The sequence below is a fragment of the Gallinula chloropus genome, assembly GCF_964237585.1.
Source record: "Gallinula chloropus genome assembly, chromosome: 1".
Classification (NCBI taxonomy): domain Eukaryota; kingdom Metazoa; phylum Chordata; class Aves; order Gruiformes; family Rallidae; genus Gallinula; species Gallinula chloropus.
Window position 1 is genome coordinate 158,597,397 of NC_140085.1, and position 25,252 is coordinate 158,622,648.

General features: G+C 40.4%; 1 protein-coding gene across 1 annotated transcript; it reads right to left on the minus strand.

Moving 5' to 3' along the window:
- Positions 1-1,534: 1,534 nt before the first annotated feature.
- Positions 1,535-24,761, minus strand: GPR180 (G protein-coupled receptor 180; the record flags this gene model as incomplete). The annotated part of the gene is made up of 9 exons (XM_084279614.1): positions 1,535-1,693; positions 3,378-3,455; positions 3,811-4,002; positions 10,230-10,387; positions 14,991-15,040; positions 15,246-15,426; positions 18,516-18,710; positions 22,015-22,173; positions 24,611-24,761. The coding sequence occupies 9 exons, from the start codon at positions 24,759-24,761 to the stop codon at positions 1,535-1,537; spliced, it is 1,323 nt and encodes a 440-aa protein (XP_084135740.1).
- Positions 24,762-25,252: the final 491 nt, after the last annotated feature.

The following is a 25,252-nucleotide window of genomic DNA, read 5'->3' on the forward strand; positions in this document are numbered from 1 at the left end:
TGCCATTCTTGATCTGAATTACAAACAATAAGAAAGGAGATGATTTAATGAGCAACTTTGTCATGTTGCCATTTTGCCTTACTCAAAGGCAAATGTCTAGTTTTGCCTTTAAACTAAAATGTTTCAATTGTGCTCACAACTGAGGCAAACGTGAACAGAAAAGTTATTTTAAAGCTAGCACCCTGGTGCCTTCCCATTTTCATAGAGCCATAATTAAATCCACACTGTAAAATGGAAAATAAAATCCAGGTTGTGAAGAAACACACATGTATGTAAAGAAGTTTAAAATGTGACAAATGCAAAAGGAAAGATTTCAGTCTCAAAGCCAATAGGTATGTTACTATTCTGAAGGAAAAAAAAAAACACCTCAGCATGATTTAATCATACTCAATAAATAGGCACTTCAGTAAAGTATATATTTACACTGGCTTTCTGAATGCTAGGGCATCACAAAGTAGTATGGCTTTATTACAATGGATGGAAGATGGCAACTACTTAGAACCCAGTGCCAACATGGATTATAACAAATCCAGTGAGTATTTTGTTTTTCAATTATTCATAGAAAATTTAATCCTGATTAAGTATCCTTGGGCAGGAATTCATGGGTAGTTGATGACTGAAACCAACATTTATTTGAAATGCTTCTGTTAATTTAATCTGTGTATATGGCTTAATTATGATTGAATCCTCAATGTAACAGAAATGAATTATATCAGGATTAAAATTCTAGTACCACATCACCCAATACCATTTTCTTTGCCTTTTTTTTTTCTTTAAAAGATGTAAGCCTGCTGTTTTAATTACCTTTATGTTGCTATGTCTTCTAAGCCTCAAATACTGTTTAGACCTTCATTACTGGAGGAAAATTTAGTTATTTTAAAAAAAAAGCACATATAAACCCTATTTTTATCGCCGTTAAAATTTTTAACATTAGTTGCAAAAAAAGGCTTTTCTTTTACATCAATAATAAAGCAAAGTTCCTCTCAGTCAGTTGTGAACATTTGACATGTGTTTCTAGAGGACTCTCCCTCTTTTGTTTCCCCTTCTTTTATACTTATACATAAAATGCGTTTTCTCTTAAGCATGAAAATAAAACAACCCCAACTTGTACTCATCGTCACGCATCACACCAATTTCACAACTGGCCCATTTCAGACTTGTTTGAGCTTGTGTATGTTTTAACAACTGCATCTTGTAAGACTTTCAAACCTAATAGTGATAGAAAGTAAGGACATTTTTTGTGACTGTGAATGGGAGAGAAAAGATTCGTTGTACTTTGCTGTGATGCAGCTCAGCACCACATGCTACACACAAATGATGTTTATAAAATTATTCAAATTATGGGTTTTTCTACTCCACGATACTTTTAACAAATTAATCAGGGGACCATGTCAGACTAAAGGTCCGAGAAGTGCTCTGATATTATCACTCAGTTTTCCAGTGAAACCAACGTATCAGACACCTGTGACAAAAATACCTGTATATTTAGGTCATTATTGCACATTTATTACATAATCTATTCTTCCAAAACATCTCAGAAGTGATGTCGATTTTTATGTCCAGAGGATACTGTTAGTGGCAATGTCACTGATGACAGTGAAGATACTTCCCAATAGAGACTATGAGATAGAAAAAGTCTGTAGAGGATAACCATGGAGATGCACTGACAGAGGATAACACCTATGGTAATAATCTAGAGACAAAAAAAAAAAAAAAAAAAGAGAGAAAAGGGAAAAGTAAGTGAAAAAAAATCCAACACCAAACAACCCCAAAACAAATCTCTATCAGCACGCTGTGTGAGTGCTCGAGGCTTCACTTTAAACCTTCTCGTACTGCTGCAGTTACAAAAGATTTGAACATGAATCTCAAGTCCAGGATTTAGACTCTCACACCTGGGTGTTTTTAAATCAGTAGATAGCCCCAGGCAAGTCACATAACCCTTCTGGCGGTCTCTGTTCTGGGGAATTTCAGACTTGCAATTCACCACCCATGCAGTTTCACAAGCAGAGGTGATGTTTAGATATTCTGTTCTTACAACAAACAGCACAGGGCGAGAGGGAGGGAGGGGGAATAAAAAAGAAAAAAAAAAGCCTGAAAACACTTTGCACTAGCACAGTCGTGGAGCTGTGAGGGTAGTGATATATCAGTCTCACTTAGCTAGACCTTTTTTTAAGCTCAATTTTCTTAATCTGTGAAAGATGAATAAGGCAGTATTTATCAAAGGCATAAAGCTGTTTCTGAGAAAGCAGAAGTCTTCAAGTTCATGTACAAGAGAGTCTTTTAAAATTGATGTTTTTTCTTAAACAAATACGGTATTTATTGATCATGCATTTCTTTAAGTGCATTTAAAAAAGGATGCACTGCTAAATTAATATAAAGCAGGAATTATGGCTGCACACAGTGGTTAAACTTGCCCACAAGCAAATGCAGAGTGACTATAATCTCCCTCCAGTGAGTTAAAAATCTCAAAATAGTGCATAAATTTCATTTACAGTTCCTACCTCTAGAGATTGTCCCCCTGACCTGATGATGTTCTCATTGAGCAACAACAAAAAGTCATTAGTAGCTCTAGAGGAGTCTTTCTTTTCTCCCTAGTTGGATTTTTTTTTTTTAAAAATCAAACATGTTTTTTAATTTACTGTGTATTTTTAGTGGAAGCTTCTTCTTTCCCTTACACATCCTCTACACAAATAAAAGTTCCACAGATGGTTATAACCATGAAGAAGAGAGGCAAACTCTACCCTGGAACGAGGTAGTCAGTCAATTGCCTGAGAGCAGCGCTGCACTTTATCAAAACATGGCAGGCTCTACGGGGCAGTTCTCTAGTTCCCAGTAAGTTGAAGCAATCGAGAAGCCCCCAGTGAGCCCACCTTTGTTTTTAACTCTTTAGAGCTTACAAACCAAACGACGTGTTTGGATAGGGTTCTTAATCTAAAACATACAGTTTAGCTACAGGTTCCTTGACCTATTTAGCCACATAAAGCTTTTAAAGGATGAAGACTAAAAAGCAAAGAACAAAAAAAATCCATTGATTTATCTTTCTCCTAGCTTTGTTAAAAGAATCCCCAAGGTGTTTTTAATTAAAAAACAAACAAGCAAACAATAAAACAAAACACCCCCTCCACATTTTCCTTTGACTTAACAATCCCCCTCCCGCCCTTAACCCAGGAATGATTACCCTTAGATGATTCAAACCCTGTATGCCTTTGTAAAATATGACTCACATTAGCATCAATGAGCGCTGTGTGACTAAGACTTTTCAAGTTGCTTTGGGGTCATAAGATTAACAGCCTAAGAGCATGAGTTTGCTAACAAACACTGAACATGAAGAACAACTACTATTCAAATTCCATCTCTTTTATCTTGCCTGTACATACCTTTTCTCTTTGATATTCTCTGAATATTACAGAAATGGTTGCAAGACATGGGTGGCACAAAAACCAGAGAATGCAGGCCTGAAAAAGAAGATGAGTGCAAGTTATAAAATGACTACATGCCAGTTCAGAAGAAAGAGATGACAGTTAGAGGAACTGGATTTACATTTCTGTCTATTTTATGAACCCATTGTTTAATTTTCAATCAACAAAATGAAAACCACACAATGAAAGGTGGGATTTCTGTTTAAAAAAAGCTCTATACTCCTTGTCAAATTAAAATGACTACTCAGAGTATGATGACAGGATGCAGTTTAATCAAATCAGACACTTAAAACACTAGCTTTCTTATGGAGAAAAAGAGTTTAGTGCTTCAGTCAACTGTATGCCACAATTATACAGCAGAAGGGATTAGTTTCCCTGATGTAACCCATACTTTGGCAAAGGTGATGTAGAACTCCCTTTTCAGTGTGCTCCTCTCCACTGCGATGATCTGGTAGAGACCAGCAGCCAGTGACAAAGCTAGGCAAACTCTGAGGCCAATAAGCAGTCCGCTTGCTATGCTATGGTGTGAGTGGTAGCTGTGGTGATTCGTATCTTCAAATTGCTCCCAAATCAGTAAAAAGCTCTGGAAAGGAACAACATTGATGTACGTTTAGAATAAACAAGGTTACGCTAAACCTCAATTAATCTTCCCATCGCGGATTAAATTATCTGCACAACTGGTCGTGCTCCACTCTGCTTGCTGGAGACCATCAGGTTACACGAGACCCCCTAGCCTCTACCTATTGCTACAAGTGCAACTGGCAGGAACAGAGTCTCACTTCGTGCATTCTGTAACTTTTATAATGTTTGACAAGTTTCCTCTAATTTGGACAGAAAGATGTGGTACCTTAGCATAAGATCCAAAATAATCACCTAGCTAAACTGTCGGCCTACTCAGCAGGAAGCCCACTGAAGTGATTCCACTGGGCTACGGGGTGGTGTCTCCTTCCACTTGGGATCCACAACCTGTAAAGCTTGTTTCAAAGGCAGGCGACTACGCCTTTTCTTTCAAAATCCTAACAGGATTCACTTTTCTTTTTAAAGATGGGGAAGTAAGAGGGTGGTGCTGCTGCCCCTTTTATACAATAGCCTAAAGGCTCAAGCATTCACCCAGGTTGAACTTGGATCTCCCACAACTCCCTTCTTTGCCTAAAGGATATCCAGCTCACATCTCCCACCTCCTTGGAGAGTGCCCCAACTGCCAGGCTATAGGCTGTTCTTGGGTGGGCCACTCTCCACCCCTTCTATTGAAGCTGTGCCATTGTGGAGAAAAGAATTCAACATCAGCTAGGTCAGAAACTGCGAGCAAGCCTGACTCTGCAAGCAACCAGCTTGGAAACCTCCTAGGTTCTTGGAAAGGGAGTGTTGCGGGTTCCAAATGCCGTTCCAACATATGGACAAATGCTTTAGCCAACAGATAACTACAGCAAAGACAGTGTAGTCTCCCTAACTCCCAGCGCTACATCCATTTGCTGCAGAATCCTATTTTGAAGGAGAGCTGAGTGAAAGGATATCCATAGATTTGCTAAAGGGAAACAGACTAAGAAGTGCTGAGCTTCTGAACGTTAGTTGCATAGAAGGCAGGCGCCTACTCGTTGCATAAGAATTGGGTCTTGCTGAAGACTACCTTTTTAAGACTTTGGGAATGAAATTAGAATATCCATAAAGTTTAGACTCTCCCAGCATCATGTAGCAGCTGAATGGCATTTTAAGACGTGAATATGTCCGGGAATCCAGTCCAGCTACTGCACACATCCAACTCGCACTTAGGTTTCTGGTAGCTAATGAAGCAGGCTTTCTGAAGACAGGTAGGCAAATTTGATTTATATGAGCGAGGTAGCTCTGAAGGCCTTCAGAAGCAGACATTATAGGTCTCAATTTAGAAATCTAAATTAGTCAGATTCCTTTCTGAACACATTCAAAGGCGCTCTCCCTATATTAACTACATAAAAACAGAAAGGTTACTGAAATGACCTTTTTTTTAATGTGTAATCCACCTGTGCCTTGCAAAGGTGGATGTCCTTGAGTCTCATCAGTCGAGACAGGATCATTTTCACTTAGAATATCCTTAGAGAATACTCTCTTGTTTTCCCTCCTCCCTTACCTAGGCCATGACACAGCAAGCATGACTGCTGTCATTTCAGTCACTCCTCAACTACCTGGATGGAAAATAAAAGGATGGGAGAGGGGCAGACATGAAGCGTGCACGCCTTGAACATCAGTGATTACTAGTAAACAATCTGGTCAACATGCTTCACATATTTCCACACTGCATTTCTGGGTAACTCCGAGCAAACATCTTCAAATCAAATGACTTGACTGAGGATTCTGTTAAGCAGTAAGACTGAAATAAAGTGTTTGGTAAAGGTGTGTCTACAGTACTAGTTTTGTCATGAAATGGACAAATTCCTATCACAAAAATTATTTCTGTCCAGGTAGAATGAGTCCAGGCAACAAACAAGAGTTCAATCAGGTACAAAATCACTGCGGTTTTGTAAAGAGCACTTTCCATTTGGATATTTACAGTTGGGAATAGCCCAAGCATTTCACTTCCTTGGGCTGGACAGACACTGCCTGAGAAAACTGTAAAACCCCTCCACCCATGTATGGAATCTTCCTGACAAAAGCATGCATCTCTGGGGAGAAGAAATACAGGCTGATGGAGACAGAACTGCAATACCACTTTAAGAAGAAACTTTAGGCAGATTCCAAGGATAGCTTAACCTTAAAGAATGGAGCTCATGAGGGTTTGAATTTTCCTTACTCGACATCAATAGCAACAGCAGTGAGGGAAGCACTTTAATGAGAAGATGACAAAGAGCTGAAGTAAAGGAATAATAAGAACAAAGTTCAAATCCTTATGAGAAAATAGTGTCTGACAGCAAGGACTAGCCCTTTAAAGAGTGTAAACAACACAGGAATCAGTTGATCAAAGACTGTGTGTAGTGACAGCAATGTAAGATCACAGAAGTCCAGCTTCCTTCAGTTCCATTAGATTATTTCAAAATAAGCAGAAGGCAGAGGCATGAGAGGCAGAGATGGAACCATCAGTGCAACACGCTGGAAACTCAGAGGAGGCGAGTATGTGTCATTGCTGTCATTATGAGCTGGGACTGGTCTCACTCACTAGGGAAAAGCAGGATTCAACAAAAGGAAAACCTGTGCTATTGTTTCTAGGTTACAATGGATTAAGAAATCTGTTCTCCACGAAGGAAGAGTTTTCATAGACAAGCATGATCTTCAAGTCAAAATCTCTTTGTTTTGCCATGCCTGAGAAATTAAAAATAGGCCCTGAAGTCCCTTACTTGACCACAGAAAAGCATGTAGCAGCTCACTGAATTGCAGCGTCAGAAACAAGCTGAAAAACCACCCAGACACCAACCTGCTGAAGTGGATACCAGAGACTATTGTTTTCTTGGCAGTGAGCAGAACTATGTTTGAGCTCTGAGAAGAAACTGGGGAGGTGGTGGTGGGAAAATCCTAATACTTATCTGGAAGAACAACTTCACTTAGGCTGTAGACAAAAGAACTGGATGAGCTCGGTAGCTGAAAAGCTGACTTGCACTAGTTATGTCCAACATTAAAGTCACAGCTACTTCTTCATAAAGTGAAGGAGAAAGACCATCTTCTTCTTTGCATTATACACTGTTCAAAATTCCTGGCTTCACCTGCACATAATTCTGACCTATCTTGGTTCACTGTGGACAACAACCACTGTCCAGTACTGGTGTTCCTCTTCAAATGCTAGAAATGTTTGTCACGGACATCATCCTGATGTTCCAGATATACAAGTTGAACCTCCACATCCATACAGTGAGGAACCAGATGCTCTTCTTTTTTTGTCATGAGGAAACAATTACGGTAGAACCCCTCCTCCCCTTCGCTATGCCAACAATGACTTTATGGCAACCCAAGATAACGTATCAATCTCCAGTAAAGGCAGGTTCTCATGGGACAGATCATCTCTGAGAGGCAAAGGGAAGGAAGAGGCAAAAGGGAAATTAAAAGTAGCAGCAAGAAAAAGTGGATAAACTAGCTGCTTCTAACCATATCCAGCACTTCGGTATCTGATGTCATGTAATGCCAGTACAGTAAAAAATGGTTTACATCTAAGGTCAGAGGCAGGGCTCATTCTGGACATGCATTTGGGGCGTACCTAAGAACCCCTGTGAAGCGCTGACATCTAATGCCGTAAGATTCTGAGTCATCATGGTCAGGTTCAAAGTGGTCAGCTATCTTTCCAGGCTCACTGCCTCCACTCTGATCAGCACTGAAAGCTGAAACTGCTCAGGCCTATGTGATGGCAAAGATCTGCCATCAATAAGTTCTGAACAAGGTTTGTGTCTAAACAGCAGAGACTGGAATCGTTAATGTATACAGAGTTGCCTGGGAATCTTCTGTTCTGAGGTTGAAAAAAGGAACAAGTTAAGGCAAAGGGAGATGCTGAATGGCAGACTTGTCCCTCCTTTGAGATGCCACCTCTTTGCAGCCACAGAGACCTCAAGAGATTTACCGACTAGGAGCCTGAGTACACCCTGCACTGATGGCAACATGTATACACATCCCAGAAAAATGCTGGGGCTTCTGAAAGAACAAAAAGAAAGAATCAATAGCATCAGTCCAAAGAGGAGGAAAAACCCCTGAAAAGTTGTGGAGTAATTTGAACTAGTAGCAGGTAAACAGAGTCAGATAGTTTGCCTGTCAAAACTGCAGTTAAGTTGAAGAATAACATCTTTTCCCAGGCTGTCTGCTTGCTTGACTTCCCTCAAGATGAGATGAGGACAGGGAGTGTAGAACATAAATAAAACTCATAAAACATAAATTTTCTGCATTAGGGTAATGCATGTGGTTTCCAGCACCCTCCACAGCAAGTCCTCAGAACATCTCTGATTATCCACATAAGTCCACCCAGCCTCTGGCATGGGAGGAAGCGGGCTCTCCTGTAAGAATCTCTGGGAAAGAGCAGCATAGAAAGGAGGTTATTCTAGGTTTGTAATCATTAAAAGTGCTCATTGATTGCCCTGTTACAGCAGGTCTGACACCCACATCAATCTAGACAGACCAACAAACAACAGACCAATCCAGAGAATTAAGTTTTGAGCTCACCACCTTTGATAGAGGCAGTGGGGTTTGGTTCCTGTTCCTCTGAGCTCACAGACATGTTCTGTATTAAGGAGAAGAAATCTGGAAGAAAGTATATTTTGTATGTACTGAACCATGAGATGGAAAACATCCTCTCCAGAAGGGGAAAGGATACTCTTGGTGTCAGGGAACTTTTGCTGGAGACAGAAGACACCGAGACGGGGGTGCAAAACCACCCAGGCAATGACATACTCTGATACCCGTACTTTGTAACTATGAGACTCCTGCCAAACCTGATGCTCCCAGTGGTAACAAGAAGAGAGATGTAGTAGAGCTGTGCCTTCGTGGTGAAAATTAAGACAGCTGACTTTGCACCAGTGCTTCAGTGGTGCTCAAAGAGCCAACACATATACGTAACGGACCAGTCAGTACTGGGGGGAGCAGCATATATGTATGATACCTGCCCCAATTTTTGCCACAAATAACAACCAAAAAAAAGATCAAGCTGATGATACTGAGTGTCCTTTCTATGTATAGTAAAAAGGAAACAACAACAAACTTTCCAGTCTCAAGTGACAGAGTACTAACACACCCATATGTATGCACAAGCGGAGAGGCATGAATCAATTAAATACTTCAGAAGTCTTCCTTACTACCAGCATATAAACCTTGTGGTGCTAGATGGGTGTCAAAGTAAGGAGGAATAAACCTTTACATTTCAACAGTCCCATTGACCTTAATAGCCTTTGGTTTATATTCTTAATTACCTATATTCTTAATTAGCAAGAAATGTCAGCTCCCAGCTACTCTTAATGTTTCAGCAGTACACTTATTTAGTTTGGAAGCAGCACTAATTACAGATACTACTCAAATGGCACAAAATCTTCAGTAGAATCTCTTCCTCATTAATGTCTCCAGTTTCTCCCTGCTCCTCTCTTTCTCAATAGCTTTCAGATTCTCTTGTCTTTATGCTGTGATTTAAAAAAATTTGTTTACAAAAGACACCACCAAGGGTTGGATGATCTCCATTACAATTTACTTTTAAGTTACTGGTTTACTTGACTTTCTAATTTATACTAATGGAAAATATTTGAATGACATTATGTGTCAGACCATTTGTATATTTGCAAGACCAATCCTGCACATGAACCTTTCAAGAATTCCCTTATATTGATTGAAAAGACCATGAGACATCCTATTTGAGTGGTTCTAAGAGGAGGACACTGAGGATTTAAATATGTTTTGGTGACAGAAAGAATTTCTCACAGCAGCTTTTCTTGTCTTTCATGCTACTTGTTGTCACCCCTCAGTTCACAACCTCTCAGTTGTACTGATTACAGCTATTTATAGGACCACATTATAAAACAGACCAGTGCTGCAAATTTGTTTTCTTTTTTCCCCAATCTATATCATTCCACTGATCTGGTTTACAGTATAATGCCATGCACAATTGGTGGAACCAGGAGTTTGGAAAACTGTGGGAACTTCTTAAGTGGTTTTACTGCTGAACAAAAACATACTGTGGTGCTACACCTTAAATTGTTAAAGTAAAGAGAAGGTGTTGTTACCTGTTAGACATACTAGGTGCACATTATACTGTGGGTTGTTTTTTTTTTCCAGTCTTGATACTCCCTCCCTCATAAAATATTGAAATTGGTTGGTTCATGGTTCTGTCATACTTAATAGCAGCTATGTGCATCAGCATAAAAATGAATATAAAATACAAACCTGTGTAACAACAACTACTACAGCAATGCCAGTAGATGTTGGAGTGGAATCCCACTGAAGAGGTCTGCCATGAGATTTCTTCATTCTGCCTATTGTCCAACCCATACACAAACTCAACAGTAAATACAGCATTTGTATCTGTGAGATTATGTCACACACTATTGAAAACAGAAGAAAAAGAAATAGTCACAACAACACAAAAAAGCTTTTCTAAAGTAAGGAGAAACATCCCACATACCCACAAATGAAGGATGGGCATTTACGCCTCTGTATCACCGTTAGTCATAAGTTTGACTAGGTTGCTTTGCCACAAGATGTGGGTATTTTGAGTGGTTTCCAGTGACCAAACAGATCACTATCAGCTTTCTTCTAGTTATGCTGCAGTTCTGCAACAACATGGGCACAGTGCCAGATCCTCCCAAATTCCACTCCTGTGTCAAAGCAGTCTGGGCTCAGGAGGCCACTTCCATAAACAGACATATAAAATCTAAAGAACTAAAAATCATATGTATGTTAATCACACTGCAAATATGAAACATGATGAAATGAACTCTTTCCTTTGCTCTGAAAAAAAACTTTTGTTCAAGAATCAGATGGTTGCATTGTACTTCAAATTAACTGCACTTTGTCTTAAGGATGCAGTAGCTTGCAGTAGAAAGCACAAACATTTAGGACAAATTCCACTCTCAGATACTTAAAGGGGAAAATATAATGAATAACCCTAACACAAGCTTGCCTGTATTTCATTTTATTAAATGCAAACTACCTTTGCCTCATTTTGCTGTCCATTTTTTCCCCTCTGTTTGGGAACAATTAACACACACTCCATAAAGTTACATTCCTAATCAGCGTCTCAGACCTGTGTTTGAAGCTGTATCTGAATAAAGAAAACTTCAAGCTAGAATACATTAAAGCCTTTGCTTGTTGGCCTTGCTGAAGTACTGACAGTAGGAAGAATGCAAGATTTCATTCTGTGTGACTCTGAGCTCCAGACCTGATCAGTTTTTGACTGAAACTCACCAATTAAGTCAGTGGAATTTAGACTTGAGAGTAAACTGGCATAGCAGAGATGTAAAAAAACAACAGCAACAACACAAATTTCTTATGTAAATTGCAAATTTGGTTCAGAAACTAGAGACCGGGTTCCTACACCCAAAAATGTGTTTTACTTCATCACTATTTGAGTTCTATTGAATTTTTTCCTTATTTGTAATTTTCAGTTACACCATCAGGTACAAGAAAAGTATTTCCATGTCACAAAACCAAACTTCTATTTTTGCTGTAGAGAGATTAATATATGCACACAAGGGAGGGTGTCAAATGAAGATCCACCACACTATTTCCCTAACACTCAGCAATCCCAGCAAAACATGGGATATAAAACAGTCTTCAACGCTTTATTCCTGGGATGTATTTGGCATTCTCACAGTTTATACTCTTAAATGCTTCCTAATGTATTCAGACACCTTTGCTGTCTCAGAAATGTCAAGAGCTTTTAGTAAATACGAACTGGCTTGTTCTATAATAATATGAACCAGTACTGACTTGGGGCAAAATAATCTTAGAATTATTTGACAATGTCTGACAGACAATTTTACTTATGGAGATACAGCACTTACCAGGAAAAAAAATGTTATGTATACTTAAGGCAGCCAAACCAGCATCCCAAATCCAAGCTAGAGAAATGACTGAACAAATCTGGATGTTCTAGAGAGTATTTTGTGCTTTGTTACTCCTGAGATAAGTTGCCATATATGTTATAGCCGGGCATCGTATCTCAGTCACACCTTGGATATTAGGTGCTGTTTCAGTGCAGTGATGATTCAAGAGGATTCCCAGACAAAATTGTGTAAACCAAAAATTCAGTACTGGCTTTAATCTTTGACATCTCAAGCCCATGTGCTGACAGACAAGCTGGTGGGGAAGAAGATTGGCCTGGTTGAAAGTTGGGGGCAAAAGTGGAGAGTTTATGAGCCTTAGAAAGAAGGGACAGCCAGCTCAGGATGACTACAAATATACTGTGACATTATGGAGGAAGTAAACCAGAAGGGCCAAAATCCAGCTAGAACTTAGTCTGGTTGCTGCTGTAAAAGACAACAAACTATGTTTCTCTAAATAGATTAGCAACAAAAGGAAGGCTAAGGAGAATCTCCATCCTTTATTGAATGTGGGGGGAAACATTGTGACAAAATATGAGGAAAAGGCTGAGGTACTCAATGCCTTTTTGCCTCAGTCTTTAACCCTATTATTGTCCTTGGGGTACCCAGCTGGAAGACAGGGACAGGGAGCAGAATGAAGCCCCAATAACCCAAGGGGAAACGGTTATCCTGCTACACTGCTTAGACACACACAAGTCTATGGGACCAGATGGGATCTACTAAAACCAATGTTCTCACCAAGTCACTTCATCATTTATCAGCAGTTCTGGCTAACTAGGGAGGTCCCACTTGGCTGGAGGTGAGCAAATGTGATACCCATCAACAAGAAGGGCGGGAAGGAGGATGTGGGGAACCACAGCCTTGTTGTCTGACCTTGGTGCCAGGTAAGGTGATTGAGCAGATTGTCTTGAGTGCCTCATGCAGCATGTAGGGGACAATCAGGTGATCAGGCTCAGTCAGCATGGCTCCATGAAAGGCAGGTCCTGCTTGACCAACCTGAGCTCCTTCTATGACAATATCACCTGCTTAGTGGATGAGGATGTATCTACCTGGACTTTACAAAAGACTTTGACACTGTTTCCAAAAGCATTCTGGTGGAAAAACTGGCTATTCATGGCTTGGATGGGTACTCCTTGGTGGGTAAAAAAACTGTCTGGTTGGCTCAGCTTAAGAATTGTGGTGGACAAAGTTAAGTCCAGTTGGCAGCTGGTCACAGGTGGTGTTCCCCAGGGCTTAGTACTGGGGCCAGTTCTCTTTAATACCTTTATCAATGACCTGGACTCGAGGATCGAATGCATCCTCAGTATGTGTGTAGGTGACACCAAGTTGTGCAGAAGTGCTGATCTGCTGGAGGGTAAGAAGGCTCTGCAGAGGGATTTGGACAGGCTGGATCAATGGGCAGAGGCCAACTTTATGAGCTTCCACAAGGCTCAGTGCTGAGTCCTGCAAACCCATGCAAGACTTGGGGAAGAGTGGCTGGAAAGCTGCCTGGGGAAAAGGATCTGAAACTCAGTCAACAGCCATCTGAGTATGAGCCAGCAGTGTGCCCAGGTGGCCAAGGTAACAAACAGCATCCTGGCTTGTGTCAGGAATAGTGTGGCCAGCAGGACTGGGGAAGTGATCATGCCCCTGTACTCAGCACTGGTGAGGCTGCACCTCAAGTGAGTCCTGTGTTCAGCTTTGGGTCCCTCACTAGTTTTGTAACTCAGCTGGAGCATGTCCAGGAAAGGGTGATTAAGCTTGTGAAGGTTTTAGAGCACAAGTCTTGTGAGGAGCGGCTGAGAGAGCTCAGGTTGTTTAGTCTGGAGAAGAGGAGGCTGAGGGGAGACCTTATCACTCTCTACAACTACCTGAGAGGTTGTAGCCAGGTGGTGGTTGGTATCTTCTCCCAGGTAACAAGTGATAGGACAAGAGGAAACGGCCTCAAGTTGTGTCAGGGAAGGTTTAGTTTGGATATTAGGGAAAAATATCTTCACTTAGCTGAATTCAGCTGTTGATTGAAGATTCTTATTTTATTCTTAACAATATTTGCTTTAAGCTAATGAAAGTGGGCTCTTCACTATAATACATACACAGGAAGTCTAACATGCAGCTTTGAAGTTCTGGCTGCAACTCAGTTAACACTGGGTTTCTCACTGTGGAGGAGTCAGGGCTACCTCCATATTCTCTATTTAATTTAATTTGAGGAGCCAAGAGGGAAAATTTAATAATATAGTTGCAGCTGGACAGGCTGTGAGGAGCTGCTAACTCAAATAGTTAAAACAAGACAGAGGCAATTACTGTGGTGCCAAGTGCCATCAAGAGGCTGTTAATTCCAACTGCATGTTTCTAAACAATCTCCAGGAAGGGAAATACTTTTCTATAGAGGCTGTTGCTCTCCAATGCTATCTCACTACCACAGGACTACTTTCTTGGGGTACTTCAAGCCAATCAAAAAGCAATGTATTTGCTTTGAAAGAACGCCCAATGCTTCAAATGTGAACTACAGGAAAAAACCCTCAACAATGTTTAACCCTGAAGAATCAAGCAGGAGTAAATTAGTACACTTTGGGAAGGGATGTTATAGGAATTCAGTTCCAACGAGAACTCAGAATATCTAGAGTGGAGAAAAATATTTTCTTAAAATCAATTCTTTACATAAGCATTTTTTTGCATCACACCAATCACATCACTTGTGCTGTAAACCACCCGCTTTTTCATTATAATCAATGTTAAATTGGCTAGTGAAATGACATACTCCGTAACATATGGTTAAATTTCCTAAATGCTTTGCCACTCTCTCATGCAAACGCCACGAAACCCTTCAATGTACTGAAACATTTACTGATGTGATAGGCAGGTATTTAAATGTTTTTAGGATGGACTGGTCAGACAAGAAAATACTTTAAAAAATCCTAAACAACATCACAACCGTATAACTTCAAATATAGTTACTGTAAACATCCAGAATAAAGCCTGGCTTTCAGAAAAGCAACTTTTAGTATTTTGTATTAAAAATCCAGCTATATGGATTATATATTAATTATTAATACAATCAAACAACAGCATTCACTAATGTATTACAAAGATTAATGTGTAAGAAGGAGTAGACAAGCATACTCACGTTCTGCCAGACTTCCCATAAAAGGTGCTCCTATTCCATCTTTAGAATAACTGATAAATGAATAAAATATGATACTTTTAAGTGAATGAGACTTAAACTGGCATTCTCTCTTAAAAATGCATTTAGGCAATGATGTAGTTTTAAAAAGTCACTCCTAAGTTTTGTTGGAATCACGAAAGGAGAGATCATGTACTGATCTTTACAACACTATGTTCTTCAAGTCTGAAGACTGAAAGCAAAAATAAGCAAAGATACCTTGAGAAATGAAGGTAGTTGGCAAAAGCTGAACCAGCCTGTAACAGTAATGCAACTGTCAACACTTTTAATACGGTATGCATAGGTCCGCGCTTCTTCATTGTTTGCCATAGGGACTGGGCATATATGCAAGCAGTTACAAAGTATGCTAGGACAAGCAGGAAAAAGAATTCATGTAATCCTGTAGGAAAAGGAACAGAGGTTAGTTTTTATAAAATAACATGGCTACTAGCAGTAAATAACGAAAACAAAGTATGGGGTGGGTTTTGGTTTCTTTTAAAAACATAATCACTAGAAACACTTAGTAGCTGTCATCCAAAAGTGGTATCACAAATGAGTAAATCAGCCTATTTTATCCAAGAAGCTCAGTGATTTTCTTTTCCAGCATGCTGATCATTATTTGATCTGATAAAGTACTTTTTATTCAACAATACTTTTTCTGTTCAAATACAAATGGCTTTGTAGCAATTACTGAAATTGTATAAAGTGGCATACAGTTTCCTGGTGAACAGAAAATAATTGAAGCCTGGTTGATCAGTCAGAAGCATATTTATTAAATGACTCATTTTTAGCTATTTTTTTCCCCTTCAATTTTTAAAGGCACAATGTGAGATGAAACCCTGAGCAGACTCCTGTTGAGCCTATTTAACCACTGGGTGTCACTGTTCCTCCACGTAAAGTATATTGTCCAATAAGCAATCTCAGTTGACCACAGAAAAATAGCAGCGAGAATGGGAAGTTCAGAGAGTGGTGGTTTTTTCCTTTTTTTTTTTTTTTTCTTTTCACTAATCTTAAAGAATGCTCAAAGTTTTTAATATTATTTACAAAACAAAGTCCTCTAACTTCAGTCTGGCAGTAATCTGGTAAAATGCTTCACACACAACCTGGATCCTGGAAATCTTTTCTATTGTCCAGAAGTTTTGGAACCCATCATATGATCTCCCAAAGGGTAAAAGCTAGTGAGCTATAAGCAACTCAGGGTAAACAAAAACAAAAAAACCTTCTGTTTTTCTTCTTCAGCTTTTCTTGAAACCAAGTGCTGCCCATGGCATCAGATTATGGTCAACATTTTTCTTCCAGCAACAACAAAAAAAGTTCTGCTAGAAAGTTCAAGAAGCTCCACCCAGAGATTAGAAGCAGAGAAATTATACAGCTTCCAATAGCTAAGTTGAAAAACATTAGAACTGGATGAGTTTTGAATAGTTGCTGATACTGTAACTTCTATGGCTAAAATTAATCAGCTTGGACATACGTACAGTGAAAGGGGACAAAAAGAGCATATGGTAACACAGACTCATTAAACAAAAATTTCAGGGCCATTCTGCTTCTCTTGTATACCTGTACAAAAGCATAATTTATGACTAACAAAAATATGTGGTTTAGATCAAATCTCTTGTTCTTCCTTTCAGTCTTTATCTTTCTGCTTCAAAAGACACCCACTAAAGTTGGCAAGGATTGTGTAGATAAATTACTTCTTACCACGCCGAGTGCGTACACATGTAAAGCTCTTTAGGAAAATTGTTTAGCTTTGAATAAACACTAAAACATTTAGGATATAAAACTTCTTCCAACCAAAGACAGATTAACTGGTTAAAGTCCTGTACTTTCCTTATAATCCATTTAATTTTGACACCTCCTGTGTCGCAGGAGGTTACTAGTCACAGCTCTAGTAACTAAAGTGAAGTGTGACCTAATTAGAGCTATGGAACTACATAGTTTTTAGTTGCCCAAGTGAATGAAACAAAAAATTAAGATGGATTTTTCCTCTGATGTCCCTAATATTCTATGCTGTACATTTCTATGGAAAAGGGTCAATTATTCCCCAAAGATGCATTAAAATAAAAAAAAAAGAAAAGAAACAAGGAGTTCTTGTCCGTTCTTTGAAAGCAGACACAGGATTCATGGCAGTGTTGAAGGTTTCAATTCTGAATAAACAGAGGTGTTCCTCTGTATCTGTGGAAGACATGGCATGTAAGGCTCAACCTGCTTCCTACTTGTCAGACCTAAATACATGCATCCAACACATTTATACATCTCCCTGCGTGGCACAGAAGCTGCTCAGAGTTTGCTCAAACTTTTCCCACTAAATTACCATAGAGCCGAGATGGCTCTCTAAGAGGTTTGTGCACCACTCTAAGGGCCACACAGTATCTTGTAGCTGCTTTGCATTTTCAGGAAGAAAATGCTACTACTCTTTTTTGAGAGTAACTAAATTAACTTTGGATATACTAGGAATTGACTTCTGGATACAAACTTCAAATAGAAACCACCAACTAAGTTTATAGCAGGATTAAGAAGTTAGAGGGACAGATAGGTCAATTTACAAGTCTTGAAAAGTGGATTATTAAGAGTGCTACTTTCTTACAGATTCTGCTAAATATTTCAACCAATGTTCTCTTCCCTTCAAAAAGGGAGCTGTGGGTGTTGCAGCTGCATCCCCTTGAGACCAAGAATGACATCAGGGCACAGGATCCTGTGCATAGTGATTAGGCTCATTCTGGGTATGTAGGTTAAATCTGTATATGAAGGCAGACTAAACCAACTGGGCTCCTCCCTTGCCATAGGTGTAGGTTAGTGGCAGGACGAGGCCCCCCACAGCAGCAAAGCTAAGCACTGCAACAAAGCATCCACAAGGCTGGTTTGGACTGTCCAAAGCATACAATTTTATGAGGTATTTATTGAGCTCCTGTCTTGAGTCCCTAAGTTTTTCTTTGCAGGTTTAAAGACTCAAAATGGCATTTCTTAACTAAAATAAGATCAGGACTAACAAATCTAACATCTACTCTGACAGCTAATCTGTGGCTTGTGATTAAGAAACTTGGAAATACACTGAATTTAAATTGTATTGGTGAAATATCATAACGTGCACATACTTGCATCACACAGAATAAAATTTTACTCAGCTACACAATTTCACAAATTAAATAAGCAGTTTATTAAAATCAGGAATTAAGTTCTCAGTCAAGTGGAAGCCTACAATTTCAACAGGGGAAAAATACCTATTACCAAAGATGTCAACACAATCTTTCCTTATGTATCTATGATTCCAGTTAGGCAAGTTCTGGAAAGTCAGATTAGGGAAAGGGAAGGACTTTTTGCAATACCAGAAAAGGAATTAACATATACTCTCTGTGAGAAGGGAGAACCTGAAGTATAAGAGACTGCTATCCATTCCCCAGTGCCACACTTTTGCAAGCATAGTAACTGCTGATTTGCTCGGGTGATCAGACCCTTAACTTATAAATCTAATTTTAAGAAAAAAAATCTTACCAGATTCCCCTGCGCTAAAGTGATCTAATGGATTCCCTTCTGCATCTGGGTTTAGTAAGACCATTTCAAACTGAATATCCTCGGATTCAGAATAATTCTCTTCGCAGGTAAACTTGTCTACATAAAACACATACCATGTTTCCGGGTAAGGAATCTGGGACACTGTCAGATTTTGCTCTGTGTGGTTCACAGTCACTTTAGAAGAAAACACACAAACAAACAAACAAAAAAGAGTAAATACTGTATTAGTTTGGTTTTAGAAAACTCATCTCTGACTGAAGATAAAGTTTAAATCCACAACATCGTATACAGGTTACAAACCACATAGAGTATAAAACAGCCCTTTTTTGAAAGCTAGCTGTAACATCAGAGGCCAGACTTCAACCTCATCTCTTGGTGCAAGTAGGTGCAGGCTGGGTTGGTGAGGATATGTTACTGCATTCTACCTCCCAGCTTTTGGGTTGGCTGGGAGGGCTCCTGTCTTCCAGGAGCCAGTAACTGCAATCTGTGCCTCCTATGCTTTGCCCATTTCTGTCCTTTAGCACCATACTGATGGGATTAGCTATTTTCTATTAGCCAACAGGTACTTCTGCAATATGAAAAACACTTCCTTGGAATTTATTTTACTGTTTCCAAAGACATTTAGAGAACTGAACAAGAACAGCCACATGCAAATATGATGAACAATGGCGTGCATGCCTTCAAGGTGCAACTTAGCATACTTTACAGCATGTTCCCCTACCTGTAAATGACGGCATTTCAATTGACAGCTAACGGCAGAAACCATGGTCTAATAAAACTGTCTTTTTAAAATGTTTACATTTAAAAACACCTATGTAAGAAACTGAAGTTTCATCTGTGCATTGATCTAACCATTATTTTTCCTAAAAGTAACTAGTAACAAACGTACAATCTCTCCAAAATAAACACTTGCTGAAAATGAAATCTGTGCCTTTCTATGAAAATAGTAAATACTGTTACACTGACTACTGAACCTGAGCTCTAATCAGTTGAACATAAATGAAAGTCACCTCTGTAGAAGGATAACAATATAATGGCTGGACTGTAGACTAATTCACCTGAATAGTTTCAGATGACAATGGCTAAGGATGAAGAAAAAGAAAATAAATCTTTAAAATTCCACAAAATAAACTGTTACTATTTCTGGGTTTCTGTGGTTTGGGTTTTTTTTCCAAAGATCCACTAAAGGTGTATGTATATGAAAAAGGTGAAAACATACATACAAAACTACACTTAGCAAACATTAGCTCTAAATATTTTGTAGACAAAATTTAGAAGTAATTTCTAACTTGAAGCCTATCTGTGAAAAACATTTCTGTAGTTTAAATAAACTTCTTTCAGCTTCAGTAAGTTATTTTCCGTTCTCTGAAGGCATGTACTAACTGATCAACATCAGGAAGAAATGTTATGATACGTCTCTTCTCAGCAAGTGTCATGAAGTACAAATTCTGACAACACATGAACCAGAAAAAAAGGAGTGTTCTAATACAGTCAATCTGTCTGGTGGTAGGTATGCACTCCACTCCGCAGCCACATCTCTCATCAGTCAAATACAGAAAGTCAGCTCCCTTCAAAAGCCCGAGATTTTTTTAAAAACACAGTTTTAAGATTTCATATTGTGCTTAAACCAAATGAAAGGCAAACTGCAGCTGACAGGGGTGGCTTCCCTCTCCATCTAGGCTCTCAGCTGTGTTCTGACACAGTGTTATTTGCACCAACACTAAAGATCACGCAGAGTGTATTTACTCAGTTTTCCATCAAATCTGCAAGCTAACACACAGGAAATGAAGTAAGATAAAATAAAATTGCAGTTGATTTGGCCCAAGATCAGCAGAGATCCAACTCACCCTGTGGTCACATGATTCCTAAACGTGTTAAGAAACAGCAAGTATACTTCTGGGACAGGCAGGAGTGAGACACCAACTACTAATCGTTTCAACAGCCTTCACACTCAGCCTATATCAAGTGTAAGGGACCCGCACCCTTACAAATTATATCTGTATAAGATTTTGTTACGACAATGTTCCAGGAGAACAATTTGTTACACTAGGAATTCTGGTCACACAGAAGAAGTGTATTTAAAAAAGAAGCTGCGCTCACTTAAGATATATTTGAATTGAATTCCTAATATTAATTTAGTTTCTTAAAGGAAAATTTATGTTTTAAGTAGGTTTTGTAATACTAGGATTAATAAATGGTGCAAAAATTATTATTTCAGTGTGTCTTTCGGTTACATAATGGAAGAAAACTTCAGTATTTTACTGTTCTTTCACATGTAGATGGATATTCACAGATGGATACTCAAGCTTTATCCTGATTAGCTCATTTTGAATCCTGCATTAATTTTTTTTCTAACTGGTTTTGTACATCAAAGCATGACAGCCTTGTGCTATCATGAAAATTATTTTTGTTTTCTCATATTTGAAAAACGCCATTTCCATGGAATTAGAGAACAGGAGCTTCCTGACAAATGAGAAATGTTCCTCCATAAACAAAAGACAAGAAGATAACCTACATATTCTCAACTAATAAAATTCTCAGCTCAAATATTAAAAACATTTGAATGTGAAATTCAGTGATGAATACCAGTTACAAAATTAAAGGCTGAAAGAACATTAAATAATATAGGCGAGTTATAAAGTAAGGCAGCATAACCCAGATTAATTTTTGCAGATTGCTTTACAGAGAGAAAGGCAAAAAAAATGGAAAAATAATGATTTTAAGGTTGTGAAAGAAAAAACATAAATAAAAGAACAGAGAAAAAAAGCTTTTCAGGTCCAAAGTAATTCTTTTACTCTGTACTTGGGCTACATGCTCTCACTTTACAAGCATTCACTTCAGAAGTCTGGAGGTAACTGCAGCACGCTCCATCAGTGTGCCTCTATTTTGTTTTTCATTTCACTGCAATAAAAGTTAAAATTCAAATTGTACATTTGACTGTCCCAAACATTTACATTCTCCAAGTTCTTCAGTTCCATCTTATGATGGTATTATTTGTAAATTCTTTCATATAACCCACAGGTTTTTTTCTATGTAAAAGTTTGAGATTAAAAAACCAAATAGACTTTTATCCCAACCTGAGTTAAAGAAAATCTCTTTATTGAATGAGTAAATGAAAACATCAGCCAAATGCTTATTCTCTCTCAGCTGTGTACAAGTGACAGCATGAGACCAGAACTTGTCATACAGTTTGTCTGTTTGCATCAAAGTTGTTATTTGTCAAGGTCTCTTCATTCTATGATTTTTCCAGTAGAATACTAATTCATAATTGCAAACAAAGTCTTCTGAAGTGATGTAAACAAAGCAATTACATTTCCTTGTAATCATTTTTAATTACAGAAGGCCAAAGTCCTGCTTTTACTTAAGTTGATGCAAAGTCCAAATTCACTGAAATAAATATTCTAAATATACAGATAACTTAGCAGGGTTCTAAATACACAGCTAACTTCATTCATTGGGGAAAAAAATGGTAACTCACTTGTCAGTTGAGCTTTAGAGAACTTCTCTGTACAGCTGTGATCTTGGATACTGTCCTGCAGCTTCTGCCATTCCTGTGCTTGAAACAGGTGAAGTTTAGCTTCTTTTGTCACAGCTACTGCTACGTTCTTGATTCTGACACACAGAACAGCATGGTCACCTTGATTTTTAAAAAATAAAATCAACTACTCTGCCTTGATGTCAGTTACAAACAAAAAGCTAGCATGGCACACATTGTTGACAAGGAGCAACAGCAGTAGCACTAAAGCTTTTTTTTTTTCCCTTCAATTTTTACCACTACTTTCCATAAAAGTCTTTACACTCATTCATCAACATTTTCTATATAGGTCATTAACACAATACTACACCCCTAATTCTCTATAATGGTACTTAAATAAACTTGTACCATAACCCCAATGTCATTAACCATCTCTACTACAAACAGCCTTCCCTCCCCTTTTTTTTTCTTTGTGAACAGGCTTCCAGATAGGTTTTTTTTCTCCTTCCTCCTACCCCAACCTTTATTTTTCAAGTTCAGGTAAAAACAATGCCTCAATCAATCTCAACAGTAGGTTCAAAGTCTATTTGGTGACCTTTGAAGCATGGTTATGAGCATCACAGTGTAGCTCTTGAGTCTAATACCAGAAGAATTTATGTAAATGGACCTTTATATTATGGACTGATTAGAGGCAAGCCCCTTAATTACAGATGCCAAACATCAGATCGGTACAAAGAAAATCAAACTTCAAAAGTGTTCCCTAATATGTCAGTCTACCTATAGGCTGCATCTTGACACAGAGAAGTATTTTAGCCATTTTAGAACTAGCTCATTAGACACGATTCATCTTGTCTGGTAATTCTACAATCTTCAAACTTATTCTGATAAACTCTTTCATTACAAATTGCTGTAGACTTCTTTAAACAACAGGATTTAATGGAGAAGAAAAACCAATTGATACTGCAAGAGTGGCAATTCATTCAAAATTCAGGAACTTTGGATGTTTTTGAACTGTCAGATCAATTTTCTTTCCCACCTAAGCTAGGCACCAGCTGGATTTGAGTCAATAGGCTCAAACTTCAACTAAGGCTTTGCCAGGAAGGTTTTCCTGTTCAGAGGCAGCTGAGAGAGAATGGCCCTGCAATAAAACCTCAAAAAAAAAAAGGCAATAAGGTGATCTGCAAAATGTTATACCGACTCCATTTTACCTAGTTTGCTAATAAAAGATGTTGAAAAATTAACAGAAGGTTCTAAAAAAACAGTTTGTGTGGCTTCATAGAAGGCCCAAAATACCCAATTGTGGGTATTCATGCAGAAAGAGAAGTATTTCTAAGGAAATATGCAACATCAACTTGTAGAATAAGTTATATCTGAACACCTAAACCACTCATCTAGAATCTTAACATTCTTTTTTTAAGAGTAAAGCAGTGTAATGTTTTTTTTCCCTTTAGATCTATTTAGAGCACTTCCACAATTATCTTCTAGGACAAGGATAATTAACTGCTTTCAAGTCACTCCAAAAGCTATCCCCACCCTCTCTATCATCCCTCATTCAGCCCTGGAAGGTCACATTCCAGCTGTTCTTGGTTTATGCCACATTTTCCTCCATCCCATTAGATTTTTTTTTTTCCCTTGCAAACATTTTTTGTTTTCCTCTCAACATTACTCCTCCAGTCTGGGAGGAAGTCCGTGGAAGCATTCCACAAAACTCTTGATGCCTTGAAGCTGAGAAAGAAAACAGTCCAAGCTACCAAAACGCTGAGCATATAGGAAAAGTATGCTGGCCAGCACAGCCTCATTGTATGTGGCACTCATCATGCCTGCGTGTATGTATCTTTTTGCAAATGAAAACTTCCATAGCAAGGTGAGTAGTTTCCAACCTGTATTTCTGCAGCAGCCATTCCAAAGGGATTCTAGCCCATCACCAGGCCTCTTAACTACATAGGAATTATCACTAACAAGGTTTTGATAACATAGGGGACAAAAAACCCTCCCAAGACACTGGGAATAATCGGGTGAGGGGTTATATTGCGATGCCCGCTGACACTGAGAGACTCCAGCGATGCCCAACAGCCACCCGCGACGCTGGGCACCGCTCTCATCCGCTGGGAGCTCCGGAGAGAGGGAGATGCTGGTGGAAGTTGAAACGCCTCTGCTCTCCCAGCCGCTCCCGCCGCGCCAGGCTGCGGGACACGGCGGGCGGCCCGGCGCCGAGCACCCAGGGCAGCGCGCTGTCGGGCTCTGACAAGCACCGAGGCTGCCCATGCAGCGCGGCGGGCCGCTACCTCCTCCTCTTCGCGCTGCCTCGGCCCAGCGCGGTCCCGCTTCTGGCCGAGCACCCCGCCACCCCTCCGGGGTTGTCCCCGGAGCGGGATCAGACCCGCTGCCCGGCCCGGCGGAGGGCGAGCTGACCCCGCTGCCCGCCGCCGCTCCCCACACCCCTCAGGCGGCCGCCCTAACGGCTCCCCGCCCCGCGCGCCCAACGGCCTCTCGCCCCCCTGCCGGTTTCAGGACGGCGGACAGGGGCGGCGCGGCCGGGCCGCGGGGCCGGCAGCCGCTCGCTTTCCCCCCCACCCTTCCCCTCCCCCCGGGCACCCACCGTGAAACTGGAACCGCGCCACGGGCCGCCAGGGCTCCAACCGGGCGGCGGCGCTGGCGAAGCCGCCCCGCAGCGTCTTGCCCCCGGCGCCCCACCAGCCGGCGGCGCACAGGAGCCACAGCAGCCGGCGCCACAGCAGCCGCCACCTCATCCTCGGGCCCGGCCGGCGGCGGCCACCGCCGCTCTAACGGCCCCCGCCCGCGCTGCCCGCCCCCCCCTACCCTGTTCCCCCGCCTCGGCTCGCGCCGCTGCGTCACGTGACCACCCCCCCCGGGGCACAAGCGGGAGCGGGACAGGCGAACGGGAGGGCAGGAGCGGAAAGAGAGCCAATGGGAGCCGAGCGCGAGGGAGCGCGCCCGCCCTGAGGCGGAGGGGGTGGAGCCGAACCAGCCGGGCCCTCCCCTGCCACCCTGCCGCGCTGGTCAGCGCCACCCCGGCTACGACGTGTCCGTTGCTGGGTTCGGTCGTAAGTTGAGACCCAGCGTTGTAAAAGGCGGCTGTCGCCGCTGGAGGCGGAAGCGAAGTTTTGGGTTCTTCCCCACGGTGTGTGTGGGCCGCTGTCGCCCGCTCCAGAGGCGGTGAGCGCCGTTGCTCGGGTGCGCGGGGAAAGAGGAAGGTGTGTTTTCGGGCAAGCTCTTGTCA